Here is a 20,861-nt window from a genome sequence, read left to right as displayed (position 1 = left end):
GAGAGAACTAGATTGTTTAGTGTGAGCATAGGGACCAAAAAGGTGAGAGAACAAAGGATCAAGTCTCAAGGAACAAGAATTTATAGAGGTCTGGGGGAAAAGAGGAGCAAGCAAAGGAGAGTACAGAGTGTAGAGGTGACCAAAACTAATTTGAGGTGGGTTTAGAAATGCATGTGAGTTGAGAAACTAGAGAGAGTGTGTGTAGACAATGCTGTCAAGAAACTTGTTTGTGAAAGTGAACAGATTAGATGGTAGTTGAATAAAAGTAGAGAGAAGGTGTTTATTTTTAATATTGCTTTTTTATGTGAGAAATATTAAAGCATATTTAAATGCTAATGATGAGGCCCTAGAGTGAAGAGGAGAGGTTGGAGATAGTAAAGAGGCAGGAGGGAATGAGACCCCAAATACACATGAGAAATTGGCCTTTGATAGAGCAAAACAGGAACAGAGCGAAAGCATACCACTTTGATGGCATAAAGATAAGTCACCAGTAATTCAGCCATGTAAAATGTAGTCTGTTATGAGTAATTTTTCTTCTTTGACTAAAAGCCTTGAAACTATGAATTTATAACAGTAATTTTATTGTTGCTATGGTTACCTATATGTCATGCTACTGAACATTTATTTTTATAGCCTCAAATATAATTGGGTCAGAACATTTTCTTTAAAGCCTTAGACATTTTTCCCCTTCAGGGGCATTTTTAAAAAACAGATTTGATTGTTCCTGTATTTGAAGAGTGTTTGTATTTATGAGTAATGGTACAAAATGACCAAGTATTGAAAGTAGTCGAAAACAAATTCTGGACTTAATTTTGTTTGCTTACTCTAAATTTTCCTCCAATTTTTTTGCAGAGTCAAGTAAAGAGCAGTTTGCCAGTACAAACATTGCTGAAGAGCTGGTAAAACTCTTCAAGAAACAAATAGAACATGATAAGAGGGAAATGGTTTTTGAAGTTCTTGCTCCGTTGGCAGAAAATGGTGAGAAAATAAATATACCTCTTGATTTTTGATAATGTAGGCGCCTTCCATTTTTTTCTAATATTATTTAATTGCCATCTCTTAATATCAAAATTCTTCTTTGTTTTATTAATGATGTGATAAGTTTTATTTTGTTTATCTCTAACTTCAGCTGCATTATTACTTCATAACTATATCTATGTTGGCCAAAGCTACTTCCCAAGTTTTTTGATTTTTAAATCCTGGCAAAGTTGGTTTTGCAGCTTACACATTCTCATGCCAATCTGGAAAAGGCAGCTGAGAGGCTAAACTCCACTTATGTATCCTCGCAGGGCAGAGGGGATAAAAGTTGGAGTACCAGACCTGCTAACCCTTGTGGACACTGGTAAATTACTCCTGTCTTTGGGCAAAAAAATCTTAGGGGATACATCCTAGGAATAAGAGAGACCAGCTTAAACAAACCATCCCATATAAATAATTTTTGAAATACAGTGTCTAGCACATAATCAAAGAGGACCAGACACGTGAGGAGACAAGACATTGTAAACAAGAATCAGCACAAAGAACAGGCAACATCAGCAAATCTCCAGATACTAGAATTATTAGACATTGATTTGAAACAGGTATGCTTATTATGTTCAAAGAATTTTAAGCAACCTTCAAAATTTTAGAAAGAAACTATAAAAAGTGACAAAGTAGATATGAAAAAGAAACAATTAGAAATTCCTGAATTGAAAAATACCACAAAAGTTAAGAACCTAATGGATGAGTTTAACAATGGGTAAAATATAGTTGAGTTTGAGAACCAGTGAGCTGGAAAATAGATTGGAAGGAAATCCAGAAAGAAATATAGAGAAAAAAAGAACCAGTATACATAAAAGAGCATCAGGGGTACAGAGCATAAAGTGAAAAGGCCTCATATACATTTTTTGGAGTCCCAGAAAACGGGGAGGTCGGAGGGCAGAAGCAATGATTGAAGAAATTTTGGCAGAGCATTACCAGAAATTATGAAAGCTATCAAAGGTTCAAGAAACCCAATGAATTTAAAATATGATGAAAAGAAATATACATTTAGATACATACTGAAATTACCAAAAAAAAAAAACAAAACAAAAAAACCAAAAAAAAACCAATGACAAAAATCTTAAAAGAGCCAGGAGAAAAATAGATTACCTTAAAAGAGGCAAAAGTTTGACAGCTGATTTCTCAACAGCAACAGTGGAAGCCAGATGGCCAACATTTTGTATGTGCTGAAAGAAAATAAATACCACCTAAAATTCTAAACCCAGTGAAAATACCCTTCAAGACTGAAAGCAAAATATATTTTCAGATTAAAAACTGAGAAAGTTCACCACTAATATACCCTCAGTAAAAGGAATTATAAAAGATGTTTGTTAGATAAAAGAAAAATGATACCCTCCCCTTGCCCCCCTTTAAAAAAAGGAAACAGATTCCAGAGGGAAGGTTATAGATGCAAGGGAGGAGAAAGAGCAAAAAACGAGTAAATATATAGGTAAATCTCATGGGCATTGAATGGATAAAATAATAAAAATAATTCGTGTTAAGTTTAAAGTATATAGGTATATAATTTAAAATATACCACAAAATGAGTATATAAATCTGGAGGGAAGTAAGAGTATGATCTGGAAGAAAGTACTATTAGGCTCTGATTAATAAGTGATTTTAATTTTTAAGGTGAACCAAAATAATTTTTAAAACCAATGTGTAACTACCAAAATAATAGAAGGATTTCTGGGAAGATTTTTTTTTACTGCTCCATCAATCCAAAATAATAGAATAATGGAGAGATAAGGGGACATGGAGTAAGAGGTACAAATAGGACAGAAAAAATGTACTAGATTTATGGTACAGTATTTCAATAAGTACAATAAATGTATATGGCCTAAATGCTTTAATTAAAAGACCAATTATCCACTGAATATTTAAAAACCAACTATACTTCAAACAAGCAACACTTCTTAAATACAAGGAGATTCAAAAGGTTGAGATTAAAAAGACTAAAAACATAATACTATTCAAACCTAAAAAAGGCTGAGGTAGTCATCTTAATGTCAGATAAAGTAGACTTTAATGTTAAAAGACTTGCTAGAGATAAAAAAAAAAAGGTGACTTTATTGTGATGAAAAGTTCAATTCACCTGGAAGGTATAAAAAATTATTCATTATCCTAAAATATATAAAGCAAAAATATTCAGAACTATGAGGAGAAACAGACAAATTCACAAAAATCATGGGTGATTTTAATACCTTTCAGTAATTTGTAGAACAAACATAAAAAAACAGGGATATAGAAAATGTGAGCAACGTGTAAGAAAATTGATTTAATGGACATTTTAGAACACTGCACCCAGCTTCAGAGCCCCTTCTTCTCAAGTAAATATGAAGCATTTAGAAGATGTATACTCATTGTGGGAAAAGTTTCAACAAATTTCACAGGATTGCAGTCTTAGAGTATGAATTACGTAGTAACTAAACTAAAATCCATGTATGTATGTATGTATGTATGTATTAAGAAATATGCTTCAGATGCCTCAGAGGTCAAAGAAGAATCATGGTGGAAATTAGAAGTTTTTTTTAAACAAATGAAAATACTATCTCAAACCTTATGTGATGCAGGTAAAGTCATTTAGAAGGTTTCTGTTTTGTTTTGTTTTGCTTTGCTTTAAATGAATATATTAGAAAAGGAAAAAAGCTAAAATCAATGAACTCTATTAATTGCTGGAATTGAAGGGGGAAAAACATAAATTAAACCCAAAGAAAGTAGAAGGAAGGAAATATAAAGAACTGAAATTAATAAAATAGAAAATACATAGTGCAGTATAAGCCTATATTTGCTAATGTTGAATCTGAAAAGATGTCATACAACTAGTAAATCCCTAGTAAGATTAATCAGGAAAAAAAGAGAAGGCACAAATAACCAAAATCAAGAAAGCAGAAGTGAGCTGGAAAGAGAAAGAAAAATGCCATATGACATCTTTTATATGAAGAATCTAAAAAATAATAACAATAAAATAATGACACAAATGAACTAATAATTATTTTGATTTCTTGAATATGTGTAAGCACATTGACTGTCCTTTATGATTGGATTACCACATTCTGTTGATTCTTATTTTGCATTCGGCTTTATTCCTTTGATAACTATGTAAGTTTAAAAAGCTAAATATCTGATCTCTCCTGAGAAATAATAACTAGTACATATATGAAAACTAAAAAAAGTGCTGTATACTGAATATATGTATTTACATGCAATATAATGTGTATGTGCAGTTGAACTGTAGTAATTCTACATAATAAAACTGGGGAAAAAAAAGGAAAAAAAATGAAAGCAGAGATCTCACTACAAATCTTACAGATGTTAGGAGAATATTATGAAAAATTGATGCCAATACATTTTAAAGCAAGAAATAGAAAAGCTGAGTAATCTTAAATTGTTTCAGGGAATAGGAAAAGCAAATATGCTCACCAATTTGTTGTATGAGGCTAATAAAATACCAACAAAGACAACACAAGAATAAAAATTAAAGGTCAGTCTCACCATGAACATAGATCCAAAATTCCCATAAACTTTTAGCAAACAAAATCCAATAATATATTTAAAAATTAACTATCATACCAAATTGGATTTATTTTGGAAAAGTAAAGCAGTTCCAAATGCAATGAATATAGTTTATCACATTAAGACTTAGTAAAAGGAATCATGTAATCTTGTCATATTCAGAAAAAACATTTATTAAGGTTAACCATCCATCATGATTTAAAAACTTTGCAAACCAGCACTGGAAGAAAATGAAAAGTATACATAACTAGAAGCCTGTAGAAAATGTCATACTCAGTAGTAATACAAAAAGCACTTCCTTATAAGATTTGGACATAAGAAGGGTCATCCCCATTTTCATTCCTTATTGTATTGTAGGAACTATCTGATGCAGTAAAGTAAAAAAGAAAGATAGACGAGATATAGGAAAGAAATAAATATAACTAACATTATTCATAGGTGATATGATTATGTTAAAAATCCAAAAGAATATAGGTAAGTTTTTTAAAATTAGAACTTGGTTGGGTTGCTAGCCAAAACAAATAAAAAATTTACAAACTCAAAGCATTGTATTTTTACATACAATCAAAAAAGTTAAAAAATACATTTTAAAAAATACTTGTTTACCATAGTATAAAAAATGGAATACTTAAGAATGGACTAATAAGACATGTATAAGATCTCTGGCAGAAAACTGTAGAAAATCATCAAGGGAAATTAAGGTCTAAATAAATTGAAAGCTGTATCACTTTCATAGATTGGAAATCTCAGTTTTGTAATGATGTTATATCTCACCATACTCATCTGTAGACTCATTGCCGTTCTCACCAAAAGACCAAGAATAGCGAAGATATTATGAAAGAGAACAAGATAGCAGAACTGGTTTTACGGCATAACAATAATAAAATTGTATTCTGATAGAAGTGTAGTATTTAAATGACACTGTGGTATTGGTTCAAAGATGGACAATAAGGCTAGTGGAACCGGATGGCCCAGAAACAAGTAGGTGTATTAATAAAGATGTTTATTTTATTAGAAAAAAAAGATGTCACTGCAAAACTGTAGGGAAAGAACAGTCTTTAATAAGCAGTGCGGGGAATGGAAAAAAATACTATTGGACACACATACAAAGTCCCACTTTATACTATATTAAAAATCTCATTTCAGATAGATTATTGACCTAAATGTGAAAGTTAAAACCAGAAAGATTATCTTAAAACATGAGATCATTATGGCCTTGGAGTACAGAAAGTTTTCTTAAGTCATAGAAAGCTCTAACAATAAAGGGAAAATGGATAATTTGGTTATTTTAAAAGTAAAAACGTCCGTTCCTCAAGGGATACCATTAAGAGTGAAAAGCATGACGGTAGGTGAGAAGATACAACACGTGACCATCAGAGGGCTCATGTGTACAATATAGTTTTTAAAAATCCCACAAATTATTAAGAAAAATGTAGAAAACCCAGTGGGAAAATGTGCAAATGATTTGAGAAGGCACTTCTCAAATGGCTAATAAGCACATACAAATATGCTTAGCTTATTAAAAATCAGGGAATGCAAAATAAGACCACAAAAAAATACCACTGTATATTCATCAGAAATTGATAATACCAATTGTTGATGAAGGCGTGGAACAGTGGAAACTCTTTAGCTGCCGGTGGGAGTATAAATTGGCACAGTTTGGAGGACAGTACTGAGCTGGAGACAGCCTGTTCCTGTGATCCAACAATTTCACTGTTAGGTGTGTACCCAGAAACAAGCACATGTGCACCAGGAGCCATTACAAGAACGCTCATAACAGCATTATTTATAATAACGAAAAATTGGAAACAACTCATACCCATTTACAGTAAGATAAATAAATCATAGTATATTCATATCATGGAAAAAATAATACAGTTATGAGAAGGGATGAAGACAGCCATAACCCAAGAGTGTAGATGAATCTTAGAAACGTATTAAAAGGAAAAAGTCAGCACTGAAAAATACATATTATAAGATTCCATTTGTGTAAAATTCAAGAAAAGCTAAAATTACACTGTAGTTTTTAGGGATGGTTGGTTGATGAAACAGTGAAAGTATGGATGTGATTACCATAAAAGTCAGGGTAGAGATTTGAAAGGGGTGAGGGAGGGATTTGTGATAGGAAAAATGAATGTATGAAGGGGCTTCCTTGTTGGCAATGAATTTCTTGATCTAAGTGGCAGTTACATGGTTATTTGCTTAATAATAATTGATTAAGTGTAATGTATACTTAATGTACTTGTCTGCTTTTGTGGGATTTTTTTCATCATTTAGAAAAGTTTTTAAAATACGTATACATACACAATCATATACACATATATCTATATATGCAAACAGTGGTGATAAAGATAGATGTCCTTTGGCAGAATGGTATAGATAAATGTGTGCTGGGCTGTCTGCCTTGCTAATCCTTTTTAATATGGCAATTTAAGCCTCCCACAAATATGTGTGATTATAGTCCAAGTGTGAGAGGAGAGATCTGTAAACTTTAATTTTGACACATTTAAATTTTCTAAATGCCTTGGATCTTATTCTTTAGGGAGAAATTTATTTTTCATCTCATTTGGCGATTTGGCCAAATGGGAAATTTTTATTGTGACCTTGAGTCAGTTTTATGCCAGAGAATGACCTGTAACCTTCCTTGCAGTATTTTATAATAACAGGGTTTTTATTTTTTTATTTCTGTTTTCACCTTCACCACCTTCACTTCTGTTTTATAACTGTGCAGTGGATTGAATGATACCTGTAAAACTTTGTTTCTGAACTATCCTTAGCATATCATCCTTGGTTTTCCTTATATGCAATGGAGAGTGATTCCAACATTTAAATTGGGATTTGTATAATTCAAGGTTTTTTGTATTTTTAAGGCTGTTTCATCATGGCTTTCAATTCTAGTCGCCACACATTTCTAGTTCTATCATTCTGTAACCAAGGAAACGCCCTACTTTCAGCATGGCAGAGTGCAAGTGTACCTTTTAAAAAAATATTCCAGGTTGAATATTCTGTGTATTCTGAAATAATATTCTAAAGAAGATCAGTAGTCCTGGTGATAGAAAAAAAAGCTGAATTTTTACACATTAAAATTGTCCAAAAGAAAAAGTCTCAGGAATGAGATAACAAGCCTAAATTGTCATTGCTGTAGATGTGTGCATATACAGCTTAGGGAAACCAAAGACTAAAATAAAATCCAGCTTAAAAATAAAATTTAAATTAGAAATACATTGGCTACACAGAAATTTTTTAAGGTCAGTTGATCAGCATTTATCTTAAGCAGTATCAAATACACCCAAAACATTTAAGTAGGCCAATTTAGATTAAAATACAAAAGTGAATGAGGTAGAATATTTGCTGTAATAGGGGAGACAGATACAGATGTGAATATAAAATCTGCAATGAAGTAAGTTCTATAATGAAAGAATATTTAAGATATTGAAGTGTAAACAATATTGATTTGATAGACGAGTAGAGTTTGCTATGAAGATAATGTTTTTAAATGTAATTGGGGTTTAAATTCTGTCTTTAAAATTCCTTAGTTATCCATCAGAAAACTTGGAAGTTATTTTTTCTTTCAACATTTATTATGGGAATTTTAAAACCTGTTCAGATGTAGAAAGAATAATAGTATAATGAACCACCATGTACCCATCACCAAAGAAAGCTGCAAATTAATGAAAAACTGAAGCCCTTTTTTAAGACATGACTTTTCAGTTTCAGAAAGTTACAGATTAATTAACTGCCCTTAAAAAAATAACATTCATGCAAATATGAATGTACATACTTGTGATATACTTTGAAATTTACTCAAAGCTCTTTTCAGCAACTTTGTATTCAACAAGTTTCTATAACTTTGTAAACTCTGTTAACTGGATATATTTTAACTTTATGTAACAGGTATGTGTGTTTTATTTTAAACAGTTTCAGATATTTTATATATTGTTTTTTAAACATAAGGGTACTATCTAGAAAAACATCAGAGTGATGTTACTCGCCTTCAGAGCTGAGAATCAGTTTGTTTAGGTGCTGCCAGACATTGTGAAAGGTGACATAATTTCAAATGGAAAAATGAAGTAAAGCTTTGTGTATTTAAGCTGCAGTGTCAGATATTTCCTTTTGAAACTCAAATCTTCAAAGGTGTGTTATCTAAATCATGCACTTTCTTGGTGTTTTATAATTCTTCACTATGAATCATTTGTTTATACTAAAACTCCTGTTTCATCTCAAATTCTGTTTATTTTATTCACCTTATTCTTTAGATGCTATTAAACTGCAGCTAGTTGAAGCAGGCCTGGTAGAATGTCTACTAGAGATTGTTCAGCAGAAAGTGGATAGTGACAAAGAAGAAGATATTGCTGAGCTCAAAACAGCTTCAGATCTAATGGTTTTATTACTTCTTGGAGGTGAGTTGTAATTTATGCTGACCAAAGAACATAGTTGTCAGATTTTTTTTTAATTTATTGTCTCTTTTATAAATACGGTATTAGGCATTTTCTCATTTTACTATGACATTTAATCCCGTTGATGTGATGATTTTGAAGTCTTAAACACATCAGGAAGAGAACTAGGGATAATGAACCTGGAAAAGAGTAAATCTTCCAATATTTAAAGAGTTGTCATATAGAAGAGGACTTTGGCACCAAAGGACTATAAGCTAGCTAGATGGCTACTTGGGGCTTAGACTAAACTCTTTTGTCCAGTCTCTTCTAAAAGTTTATTATAAAAAGAGTAATTACTTTTCCCTCTATGAATTATAGATTATACAGTATGTAATTTCCCAATTGGATCTTCAGTTAGGAATATGGATGTGTTACCCCTAATGATTTTCCTTATATCTGTTTCATTTACCTCCAGATGAATCCATGCAGAAATTATTTGAAGGAGGAAAAGGTAATGTGTTTCAAAAGGTACTGTCTTGGATTCCATCAAACAACCACCAGCTACAGCTTGCTGGAGCACTGGCAATTGCAAATTTTGCCAGAAATGGTAAGCATATCAGTTCAACCTTATTAAATCAGACATTCTATATTTTTAATTTTTGCTTTGCTGTAACCTGGAACAGTTCAGAAGTGTACATAGTATTTGTGTGTGCTGCTAGCTTGATTTTTCAGTAATCTGGAGTACTTTTAGTAACTTTCCACACAAATTACTTACTTAATGCAGTTCAACTAAGTTCTGATAGTTTAAAGGTCATGAACAGTGATCATGAATTCAGGCCTTCTGAGTGCTCTATCTTCAGAGATTAGTAAACTTGGGTCTCATTCTAACATACATCTGATCTGGGAGGATATGCTCTTTTGCTTGATGATTTTATTTTGGATTTAATAATCTGAGTAGTCTTTGTACCGTTACTGTGCCTCAATTTATACTTTTATGCCTACAAAATTTAAGTGTGGGTTATCCTCTGATTTAGGACCACATATTTACTTAAATAATATTTCAGAGTCACCAGGCCTCCGTGTATATTTCTTAAGTCTGACACTTCTGCTATTCATTCTAGAAACTTAACACTGTGTCTAGGAAATATGGGTTGTTTTTGGTTTTTATTTGATTTTATTTGAATATGAACTGCTGTTAAAGCATGTTATTCCATTATTCCTTCCTTCCTTTTGGGGACCATCATTAACCCCTCAATGATGAAATAAAGACTGGCAAAATATTGATAATTATTGAAGCTAAATGTAAGGTAAATAGTAGTTCATTATAATAATCTCTCGTTTTATAAATGTTTAAAAAATTCTGTCTTTAAAAAACAACTTAAATATCAGCCATGATAACAAAACGTAGAGTACTGTCACTGTAACGTTGGCAGAACGCTGGCACACTTCACTATAAATGGAAACCGTTGCAGGATGTGTTAAGCATGTGGTTTCTACTTACTTATCTTCTGATATATTATCAGGATCTCAGCTAGAGACGTTTTTGGCCAATTTTCAGATTTTTAAAAAAATGTTATCTGTATTAAGAATCTTATAATCAGACTTCTTACTCAGTAAACAAACAAAACAAATCTATAAATCTGACGGGAGAAAGAGATAGAATTCATTTTATTTCCCTAATGTAGTTAATGGGCAGGCATCCATTTAAAAAAATATATAGAGAGATTTGTAAAGAGGGAAAAAAGTATTTTTTGTTGTTGTTGTTCAGATGGAAATTGTATCCATATGGTAGACAATGGAATTGTAGAAAAACTTATGGATTTACTGGACAGACATGTAGAAGATGGAAACGTAACTGTACAGCATGCAGCACTAAGTGCCCTCAGGAACCTAGCCATTCCAGGTAAGAGTTAAGAATGGGAGGCAGCTATGTAAGAAAAAAATCTGTTGTTCTGGGAAGTTATTTACTTTATGTTTGTGGACCTGCCCTGAACAAGAAAAGAAGAATCAGATGGAGATCTTTTGTTAAATAATGGAGATCTTTTGTTAAATAAATTTTCTGAGACTATACAGGCATAATCTTTGTTCAGATCATTCAAATATTTTATTACCTTTTGTGAATGCCTAGATTTTCATCATATTGTATATTTAAGCTTTTTTAAGCATCTTCAGTTGAGGTAGGATAATGGTATCAGTTAACACAGTCCCCTAAAGAATGACTTTTAAAGATTTTTTTCCCCCCACCAGCAGACGTACACTGTTTTAAAATAGCCCCAATGTGTCCTTTTGGATTACAAGGCTTTTCAATCATATCATCATGGGGAATAACACAGGATATAGTTAAAACTATTCATTGTTCTACTTTCTAAAGATAAATTTCTGATTAGGTGAAATAGTGTATACTATATGAAAATGAAATCTATAGGAAATCAGTTTGGTTCATGTAGCAGATTAGTATTATTTATTAACATCTATAGTATCTGTTAACACAGTTGGGTCAAGGACAGAGGTAAAAAAAGTTTATTTAAGTTGAGGAATTGTGCTTTTTGTAAATAAGAAGGCAACATTGTCAGATTTCCTTACTTGTTTTATGATTAGATTTAAAAGCCAGTAAGTGTAATTTTGTATGTAGTGCTCCTGTAGACAAACAGGATACTTACCTCTGGTCCTCCCACCCCAATCCCATTCTTAAAATTTACAGAAAAGTAACAAGATTGGTTTTTAAATAGAAAAATACAACATTAGGCCTTGATGATAATAAGACATTCAGTAAATGTGTATTAAATTGAATGATTATATCAATATAATTATATATTATATCAATTGTATTAGAATGCTAATACCATTTTAACCACAGTCTTTCTCTCTCTCTCCAGTTGTAAATAAAGCAAAGATGTTATCAGCTGGAGTCACAGAGGCAGTTTTGAAATTCCTTAAATCTGAAATGCCGCCGGTTCAGTTCAAACTTCTAGGAACACTGAGAATGTTAATAGATGCACAAGGTAAATGAAATGCTTTCCCAAGGTGCATTTTCGGTATAATAGTTTTAATGTGCCTCTAGTTGAAAAAGGATTTGTTTTTAGCTTTCAGAATTATGTAATCATAAAGATAAGTAGCTGGGGTTCAGGTATAGCTCAGTGGTAGAGTGCATGCTTAATATGCATGAGGTCCTGGGTTCAGTCCCCGGTACCTCCATTTAATTAACTAATTAATTAAACCTAATTACCCCTCCCCCAATTTTTTAAACATTTTTTTATTGAGTTATAGTCATTTTAAAATGTGTCAAATTCCAGTGGAGAGCACAATTTTTCAGTTATACATGAACATACATATATTCATTGTCACATTTTTTTTTGTGCTGTGAGCTACTACAAGATCTTATATATATGTCCCTGTGCTATACAGTATAATCTTGTTTATCTATTCTGCATATGCCTGTCAGTATCTACAAGTTCTAAAATCCCAGTCTGTCCCTTCCCACCCCCTGCTCCCTTGGCAACCACAAGTTTGTATTCTATGTCTATGAGTCTGTTTCTGTTTTGTATTTATGTTCTTTTTTTTTTTTTCTTTTCTTTTTAGATTCCACATATGAGCGATCTCATATGGTATTTTTCTTTCTCTTTCTGGCTTACTTCACTTAGAATTACATTCTCCAGGGACATCCATGTTGCTGCAAATGGCGTTATGTTGTTATCTTTATGGCTGAATAGTATTCCATAGTATAAATATACCACATCTTCTTTATCCAGTTGTCTGTTGATGGACATTTAGGCTGTTTCCATGTTTTGGCTATTGTAAATAGTGCTGCTATGAACATTGGAGTGCAGGTGTCTTTTTGAAGTAGGGTTCCTTCTGGATATATGCCCAGGAGCGGGATTACTGGGTTATATGGTAAGTCTATTCCTAGTCTTTTGAGGAATCTCCATACTGTTTTCCACAGTGGCTGCACCAAACTGCATTCCCACCAGCTGTGTAGGAGGGTTCCCTTTTCTCCACAGCCTCTTCAGCATTTGTCATTTGTGGACTTTAGAGTGATGGCCATTTTGCCTGGTGTGAGGTGATACCTCATTATAGTTTTGATTTGCATTTCTCTGATAATTAGTGATAATGAGCATTTTTTTCATGTGCCTACTGATCATTTATATGTCTTCCTTGGAGAATTGCTTGTTTAGGTCTTCTGCCCATTTTTGGATTGGATTGTTTGTTTTTTTTCTTATGTTGTATGAGCTGCTTATATGTTCTGGAGATCAAGCCTTTATCGGTTTCATCATTTGCAAAAATTTTCTCCCATTCCATAGGTTGTCATTTTGTTTTACTTCTGGTTTCCTTTGCTGTGCAGAAGCTTGTAAGTTTAATTAGGTCCCACTTGTTTATTCTTGCTTTTGTTTCTATTGCTTGGGTAGACTGTCCTAGGAGAACATTTTTGAGATGTATGTCAGATAATGTTTTGCCTATATTTTCCCCTAGGAGGTTTATTGTATCTTGTCTTATGTTTAAGGCTTTGATCCATTTTGAGTTTATTTTTGTGTATGGTGTAAGGGAGTGTTCTAGCTTCATTGATTTACATGCTGCTGTCCAGTTTTCCCAACACCATTTACTAAAGAGACTGTCTTTATTCCATTGTATATTCTTGCCTCCTTTGTCGAATGTTTTTTTAAAAAAAGAAGGTAAGTAGCAAATAAAAGGCAATAGGGATTGGTTTTGGAACCCAGTTCATTAATTTCCATACTTGTTATAATTGACTTTAAATGGAAATTATATTGCATCTCTCTTTATCAGTATATATAATTTGGTTTTAGGTTGATTTATTAGCAGTTCTTGAGGGGCTTTTATGTTTTAGCATTTTTTCCATACCCATTTTCAGCCTGTCTTCAAAATTATCAAGTTTCATTCAATACAGTGATAGTCAAAATTGTGTAAAATTTGTTTTGCAAACAGGGAGATCATTTTTTCTGTTTACAGCAACAGTAATGAAAATCACTCCTTGGAAATTAGTTTTATTTATTTACTTCTTTCTGAATTCTAAACCTTTCTCTTTATTGATTCCTTAGTGTCCTTATAAAAACTCTTCATTATAGTTTGCCAGAGTACTAATGGACTGCCAGGCAGAACCAAACAAGTACAAAGTTGTTTGTTTTTGTATTTTGTATGAAAGTCCACAGCTTGATAGAAAAAGCCCAATAGTTCATCAGAAACAGAATATTTGCAGTTCTCGCTTTAATAAAATTGTTATGTTTTTTAGACATGTAATTTTCCACCAGTTATTTCAGTTGATCGCCTAGCAGTGATTCATTCCTTTGTGGTTTGCCTTCTTTTCTATAGCAGAAGCTGCTGAACAACTGGGAAAGAATGTTAAATTAGTGGAGCGTTTGGTGGAATGGTGTGAAGCCAAAGATCATGCTGGTGTGATGGGGGAGTCAAACAGACTGCTCTCTGCCCTCATACGACACAGTAAATCAAAAGTAAGTCCTAGAGGAAACCGTTCACCATCAAACATTGCAGTGGCCTTTTCGGAAACCCAGTATCATAGACCTGTATCATAAGCTTGCCTTTTTTATGTATTCATGTGTAAATACATTAATCCACAATTCTGAAAAAAATAATTGAAGATTGAACTTTTTAAAATTTAGTTCTACTCCATAATAGATAAGAGGAACGCTTTGGAATCAAAGCAGAGATGAGTTCAGATTATATCTCTGCAATTTACTTGGTCAAGTGTATTCACTTCTCAGTATCTTCACCTATAAAAATTGGGATGACACCCACATGAAAGTGCTGTGAGGATGATTCGATGAGATCACATAGACAGAGCGCTCAGCTGCCGCCGGACACAGTGAGCACTCAGTCAGTGGAGGGTGCTGTTGTTCTCCACCACTACCAGCATCTGTGTCAGGCATCTTCCGTGTGCCACGCTCTGACCCAGCAAGCCACGGATACTCAGAAATTAAATGATATCTGGATGGTAGATGATGCCCCAAACTCATAAAGTTGGATGAAATCCATTCTCTTGTCAGGGTTCAGCCTGGTATGTGTCTGGTATGTGGTAAATCACCTGTAAATTTTTGTTGAGGAAAGGAAGAAATGAATGAAAAAATGAACTGTTTTAAAGATCACAGTGGTGGGAACTCAGGCCAACAGTTCAGCAGCTGATTTAGTATCCAAGTTAGATACCTTTTATTTTTTATAATCTCATTTTTGAAGTGACCCTTTTGACCATTTCACTTGTTTACAACTGATTGTATGTGAGACGAACGACAGTTTAGAACTAAAAATCCACGAGCTATTTTCATTTATTTATGGAACAAATTAAAAGAAGATGGCAAGAGAAAAAGCTTAAAAATAAGGGTATTCCTTGACTTGTGTAAATCTCCTTCATACAAATAATTGACTTCACCATAATAGCTATTCCAGCTGACTGGCCACAGGAATGTTCCTCCCCATCAGAAGTTATCTCTTGGCGTCTTTCCGTGGAGCAAAGCAGCTGTTCATTAGGGCTTTCCTATTACTTATTTCACTCAGAGTAGCCTAAAGGTTTGTACTTTTTTACTGACAGCAGTATATTCTATTAACTGTATTACAATAGGAGTCGTGTTTTGGCATCTGATTTGGAACCCTAAGATAAATTTCTGTTACATGTGGTAGTTAGGCCAGTGAGTCCAATGAAGAGTTGATTAATTCATAAAATCAGTTCAGTATCAACTAACAATTATATAACCAAACCATTAGTGGACACAAAAATGTGTCCGTAGCTAGATGCATCCCAGCATCTTAAACAACCATGTCTTAGAACCAAAACTATTCAAATGCTATAATATTAAATTGAGATCTGAGGGTTTTGAGATTTTTTTGTGAGTTTCATTTATCACAGGTTTCCCTTTGCCTCATCTAATCTCTTATTTTCTCCCCGTCAAAAACTTTTAAGTACCCATTAAGCATCTATCAACTATGTAAGGTTTTTGAAAAAAACATGAGAAATACTAGATGGTACCTTTGTAGGGATGTGGGTGTTGGTATGAGTATGTGTAATAAAAAAATAATTGGAAATAATATAGGGTTTCAAATTTATAGTTGCATTATAACTTTTTTACAATTCAGTACCAAATAGACTGTTTTTTTCCTTTACATATCTTTACTACAATTGAGATTATACTGCTGCTAAGAGGCAATTGGAACTTTGATTCATAGGCTTCAATGAAAAGAATACAACGTATGTTCTTTGTGTGACCTCTGGATTAGAATTATTAAATTATTTTTAAATTTAACAAACATGAAAGGAATCAGCGATTCCTTTCAAGCAGCAGTTCTCAAAATATGTTTCATCAAATAATAACTCCAAGAAATGTTCGACAAAGAAAAAGGATTTTATGGTCAGGTTAGTTAGGGAAATAGCTCATTCCCTTAACTTGCCTTTGGAATTCTTCTTTTAATTTGTTCACTGATTCACAAACTGTTTCACTGTGGGTCTTTTTTGCAAGAGACACCTATTAACATTCCACTGGAAATACTTTGGAAAATGCTATGGAATAAGCTTTTAAAAAGTAATTAAACATTAGGTAAAATTTGTTGCATTCCTGTAGATTCTTAACCAACTGTTGTGAATCATGGCTCTCTCCTTGTGTTGTTCTTAAACTTTGAAGATTCTACTCCTTTTAAAGTCACCCTGATATCTGTCTTAGAGTACAGCACTCTAGAAGTTTGCACTGATTCACAGTTTCACCCTGGCTTAGGCATCTTGGCCATATAGAATGTATTCCTTGCTTATGCCAATAGGTAAACTCACATCTTGCCTTGAAAGCATGTCCTCAGCTAGGGCTCCTAAGCAGCTAGCTTGAGAAACATAGTTTGCCTCTACACCATGAATATAAAAATTCCCTCCTGTCAAAGCAGGGTACTTTTCCTTAACCTTTAAGAGTAAAACATTCTTCATCAGTTATCAAGCTAAAAATACTTAAACAAATGTATTTAGTCATTTGCTTATTCGTCCAACAAATATTTATTTAAACCCTGGACTGAGAGCTTTGATGATAGATTGTTGAGAAAGAAAGGTTTTGATAGGTGATTCGGGAGCTACATGAGCCTATAATCTTATAAATTATCTCAAATTCAAGCCTATCTCAAAACATTCCATTGTAACTGATGTTTTCAACAAAGTCTTTAGCTGGATTTATCTCAACAATTAAGAGCAAATTGACCATAAATGATAAATATGTGAGACTGTTAACATAGATAATTTGCCTTGGTTATATATGTACTGAAATTTAGCCTTCTATAGAAAAACTTCTTGAAAAATAGGATTATGAAATAAAATATATTTACTTATTATAAATGAAATGGTTTCAGAGAGGTTAAAATAATCTCTGGATTAATTTTGGAAGTGTATTGGTTAAAGTTATTTGTAATTCTCCAGATGAATCTTCTTGTTCTATGGAGTGGTGCTATTTTTTGTCTTGAAGTTAAAAGCATAACTTTAAAATACATTCATAGAGCCTCTTGAAATCACATTAAATGACTGCCTCTGCTTGGCACTATAATGAATTCAGTACATATACTTTTGCATAGACCACAAATGGTTAAAAATGAGGACCTGGTGGTCAGACTGTCTGGATTTGAATCTTGGCTTTTCACTATTTAATCACTGTCTGACTTGAGGCAAATTATGTAACAATCTGAACTTCAGTTTCCTCATCTATAAACTGGAGATACTATCTAGGGTGAAAATGAGCTGTTGTCTGTAAGCTACCCAGTACAGTGTCCTGGGTGTAGGTGTTGCTCCATAAAGGGTAGCTACCAATAGTAATAATCCTCTTTTGTCATATGTCACAAGTACAAGGCTGCATTTATTTTTTATCCTCCATTCTATCAGGCAGAGTGACACCATAAGCTACTCAGTAAGCATTTACTGAAGTAGGAGGAGCGGGGGCAGACATTTTAAAGGGAAATACTCAGGTATCTCTTTCAGAAAAGTGAGGTGGGAAAAAGCTATGCTTGGATTGAAGGGTAGTAGTGGTATTCACTTCTGATGTACAGATTTTCTTCATTTATTCCTTTCCCTTCTTTCTAGTACAGTGGACTTTTTAGGGTGAATCACAAACGGGAGGATGAAATGATAGTCCAGGAACCTTCCTAGGTGACTGCATATGTATCTTGTGAATCTTTTGTGGTCTTCTTGACTCAAAAATCTTTGTGATTTTTATAAAATTCTTTACTAATTTTAAGAATTATATATCAGTTTCAAATAAGCTGCCTCTGAGTACGCAGTATATAGCTGTCCCTTGGTATCTGAGAGGAACTGGTTCCTAGACACACCTTCAGGTACCAAAATCTGTGGATGCTCAAGTCCTTTATATGTGCACATCCTCCCATATACTTTGTCATCTCTAAATTACCTAATACAATGTAAATACGATGTAAATAGTTGTAAATACGATGTAAATATTTGTAAATACAATGTAAATACTAAATAGTTGCCAGCACACAACAAATTCAGGTTTTGCTTTTTGGAATTTTATGGGAGTTATCTTTTCCCCAAACATTTTTGGTACGTGGTTGGCTGAATCCATGGATTCAGAACCGCAGATACAGAACCCACAGATACGGAGGGTTGCCTGGATTGGGAGGCTTCCTTTTCACTAAGAAAGGCTTTGAAACATGGTTTCTCACTTTCTAGAAGAAGTGGGTGGGAAAAGACATTAGACGCTATAACACAGCCACCAAAAAACTCAGTACTTGGACTCTATTGATTTAGAATGTTTAATCACTAAACAAGTCTGGGCTCAAAACAAAGATACTGTCTATAAATAGTTTTCTTAAAAATTTACATAAGGTAGAAGGAGAAAAGAACTCCTTTTTCAAATATTTTAACAAATTAATTTGAAAAATATTTCTAATTACAGTTAGTTTTGTATCATTGAAGCTAACTGGGACAGGCTACTTAAAATATTCCAGTGGTTACTTCAGGTTACTAAAAATAGTGAAAAGTAATAAAGTTACTTTTAAAATATTCCATAATTGAGAGTTTCTACTAAATCATATTTAGCCCAAGAGTTTTAAGGCAACAACGAGTACTAGATGAAGTGAGATGAAGACAAAACTGAGTACTAGAAAAAAAGTGATCATTTAAAAAAAATCTAGCCTTTGTGCTTTTCATGTAGTAACATTGTAATTTTAACAAAACCCTATGAGATATACACTTACATTATCTCATTATTATAGGTGAATTCTTTGAGAGGCAGAGAGCTTCAGTAATTTGCTCAAAGTGGTGGTGCTGGGATTTTTTGAGTCTGGAGCCCAGTGCTCCCTTTGCAGTTGGAGAGGGCAGAACCGTAGGCACCATGAAAAATGAGGGAGACAGAATTTTAAGTTCTGCTCAAGTCCCTTTGTATGTAATCTAGTTTTGTCAGATCCAACAATGGTTTTTAAAAGCTACGTAAGTAAGTAAGTAAGTAAGTAAGTAAGTAAGTAAGTAAGTAAGTAGGTAAGTAAGTAAGTAAGTAAGTAAGTAAATAAATAAATAGCTTCACCTAGTGCATCTGGAGAACACCTACCTGGTGTTATATTACAAATGTGAAAAAGAAAAGAACTTTTTAAATTATTTCAAGACTTAGTTTCTTGTTGATCTTGTGGGTAAGTCAACATTTGGGGCAATGTCACTTTATTTCTTTGACTTTGGAAGCTTCTGGGACTCTGTTCCTTGATATGAACTGCGGTGGTCTTTTTCACCTAGGTAATTTAAAAGTTGTCACCTTTTGATGGATTTATTTAAAGCTAAAAGCTTTTTCCTTTTCTTCTGTGAAGAAAAAAATTATGGCTAAATGTAATGATTCATAGGGGACACTGTCAGAAAACCACTCAACAGTGAATTGACTGATTGTAATGCAGTTTCTTTATGTTTTAAAATTAAAGTTTATTATTCTGTGATATTTATTGTAGGATGTAATTAAAACCATTGTACAAAGTGGTGGCGTCAAGCATCTAGTTACCATGGCAACTAGTGAACATGTAATAATGCAGAATGAAGCCCTTGTTGCTTTGGCACTAATAGCAGCTTTAGAATTGGGTAAGTACCCCAGTGACAGACTTGTTTTTTCCTATTTTTATTTTGGATGAAAGGAAGCACAGGAGTGGAACAGAGGTCAGACAGAACCTTGACTGTACACATTTTGCCAGTGTGTCTGTACCCATATCTGAGTATATGGAAAATCATATTCTACAGAGCATCACCACAGCTGTCCCTTTTGGTGGTTCTTTAGGTAATATTTTTAGGGCAGTACTTTAAGGTTAGTTTGACTCCTTTTTTTTTTAAGGTTAGTTTGACACTCTTAAATGTTATCTCAAATTATAGGCACTTAGGAAATACAGAAAACATTTTCAGAAGGCCTCATGGAGAAATAAAAAAATACATAGAATACAAAATCAAGTTTAGAGTTTGCTGCCCTTCCAGACACCCAGACCTTCGCTGCCGTATCTACTACTCATTCTTTCTTTTGCTCATATCCTCCTCCCTGTCACTGTGGTTTCTGTTGCTTCATAGCATTGCCTTCATTCTAAATTCTCACCTTCTATGTCACTCTTCTGTATACTTTACATTCAGAATTCCCCCAAAGCAAAGTCTGAATGATTCAGTCCTTTTCTCTCTATCAGTAGCATCTCTGTTGGTCAGAATTCTTCAGGATAAGCTAGATTATAGGCATCTTAGCTTATGGGTAGGAACTTTGTCTCAGGAACCAACCTCTGATACAGTCAGCTGGGGACAATCAGAGTCCCATAGCCTGTGGAAAGGCCTCAGGCTGCCTTACACAGAAGAGGACTATAGACTTAGGCGTGTCCTATTCAGTTCAGAGCCATTTGGGTAAATACTGCTAACTGATCACCTCAATTCCCATTGGTGATTTATGTGCATAATCTTCGCACTGGGGCAAGTGGACCCACCAACTCTTATCCCCAGGAGCC

At 33.5% G+C, this 20,861-nt stretch overlaps 1 protein-coding gene and 1 non-coding gene across 7 annotated transcripts in view; both read left to right on the top strand.

The window, feature by feature from the left end:
- Positions 1-20,861, top strand: part of RAP1GDS1 (Rap1 GTPase-GDP dissociation stimulator 1) — a 129,560-nt gene that overhangs the window by 95,669 nt on the left and 13,030 nt on the right. For 5 of the 6 annotated variants that reach the window (XM_010953558.3, XM_045515714.2, XM_045515712.2 and 2 more), the window contains 7 exons: positions 853-978; positions 8,793-8,936; positions 9,388-9,519; positions 10,681-10,815; positions 11,789-11,914; positions 14,235-14,374; positions 19,842-19,968. In XM_010953558.3, the coding sequence (XP_010951860.1) occupies positions 853-978; positions 8,793-8,936; positions 9,388-9,519; positions 10,681-10,815; positions 11,789-11,914; positions 14,235-14,374; positions 19,842-19,968 (930 nt within the window). The remainder of the gene's footprint in view (positions 1-852; positions 979-8,792; positions 8,937-9,387; positions 9,520-10,680; positions 10,816-11,788; positions 11,915-14,234; positions 14,375-19,841; positions 19,969-20,861) is intronic. The other variant, XM_045515713.2, reaches the window with a different exon arrangement.
- TRNAI-AAU (transfer RNA isoleucine (anticodon AAU)) lies at positions 12,031-12,107 on the top strand. The gene has a single exon. It is a non-coding gene; the product is annotated as a tRNA-Ile (tRNA).

The sequence above is a fragment of the Camelus bactrianus genome, chromosome 2 (assembly GCF_048773025.1).
Source record: "Camelus bactrianus isolate YW-2024 breed Bactrian camel chromosome 2, ASM4877302v1, whole genome shotgun sequence".
In the NCBI taxonomy this organism is placed as follows: Eukaryota; Metazoa; Chordata; class Mammalia; order Artiodactyla; family Camelidae; genus Camelus; species Camelus bactrianus.
Note: the sequence above shows the minus strand (reverse complement) of the source record. Positions and strands in the feature narration are given on the sequence as shown.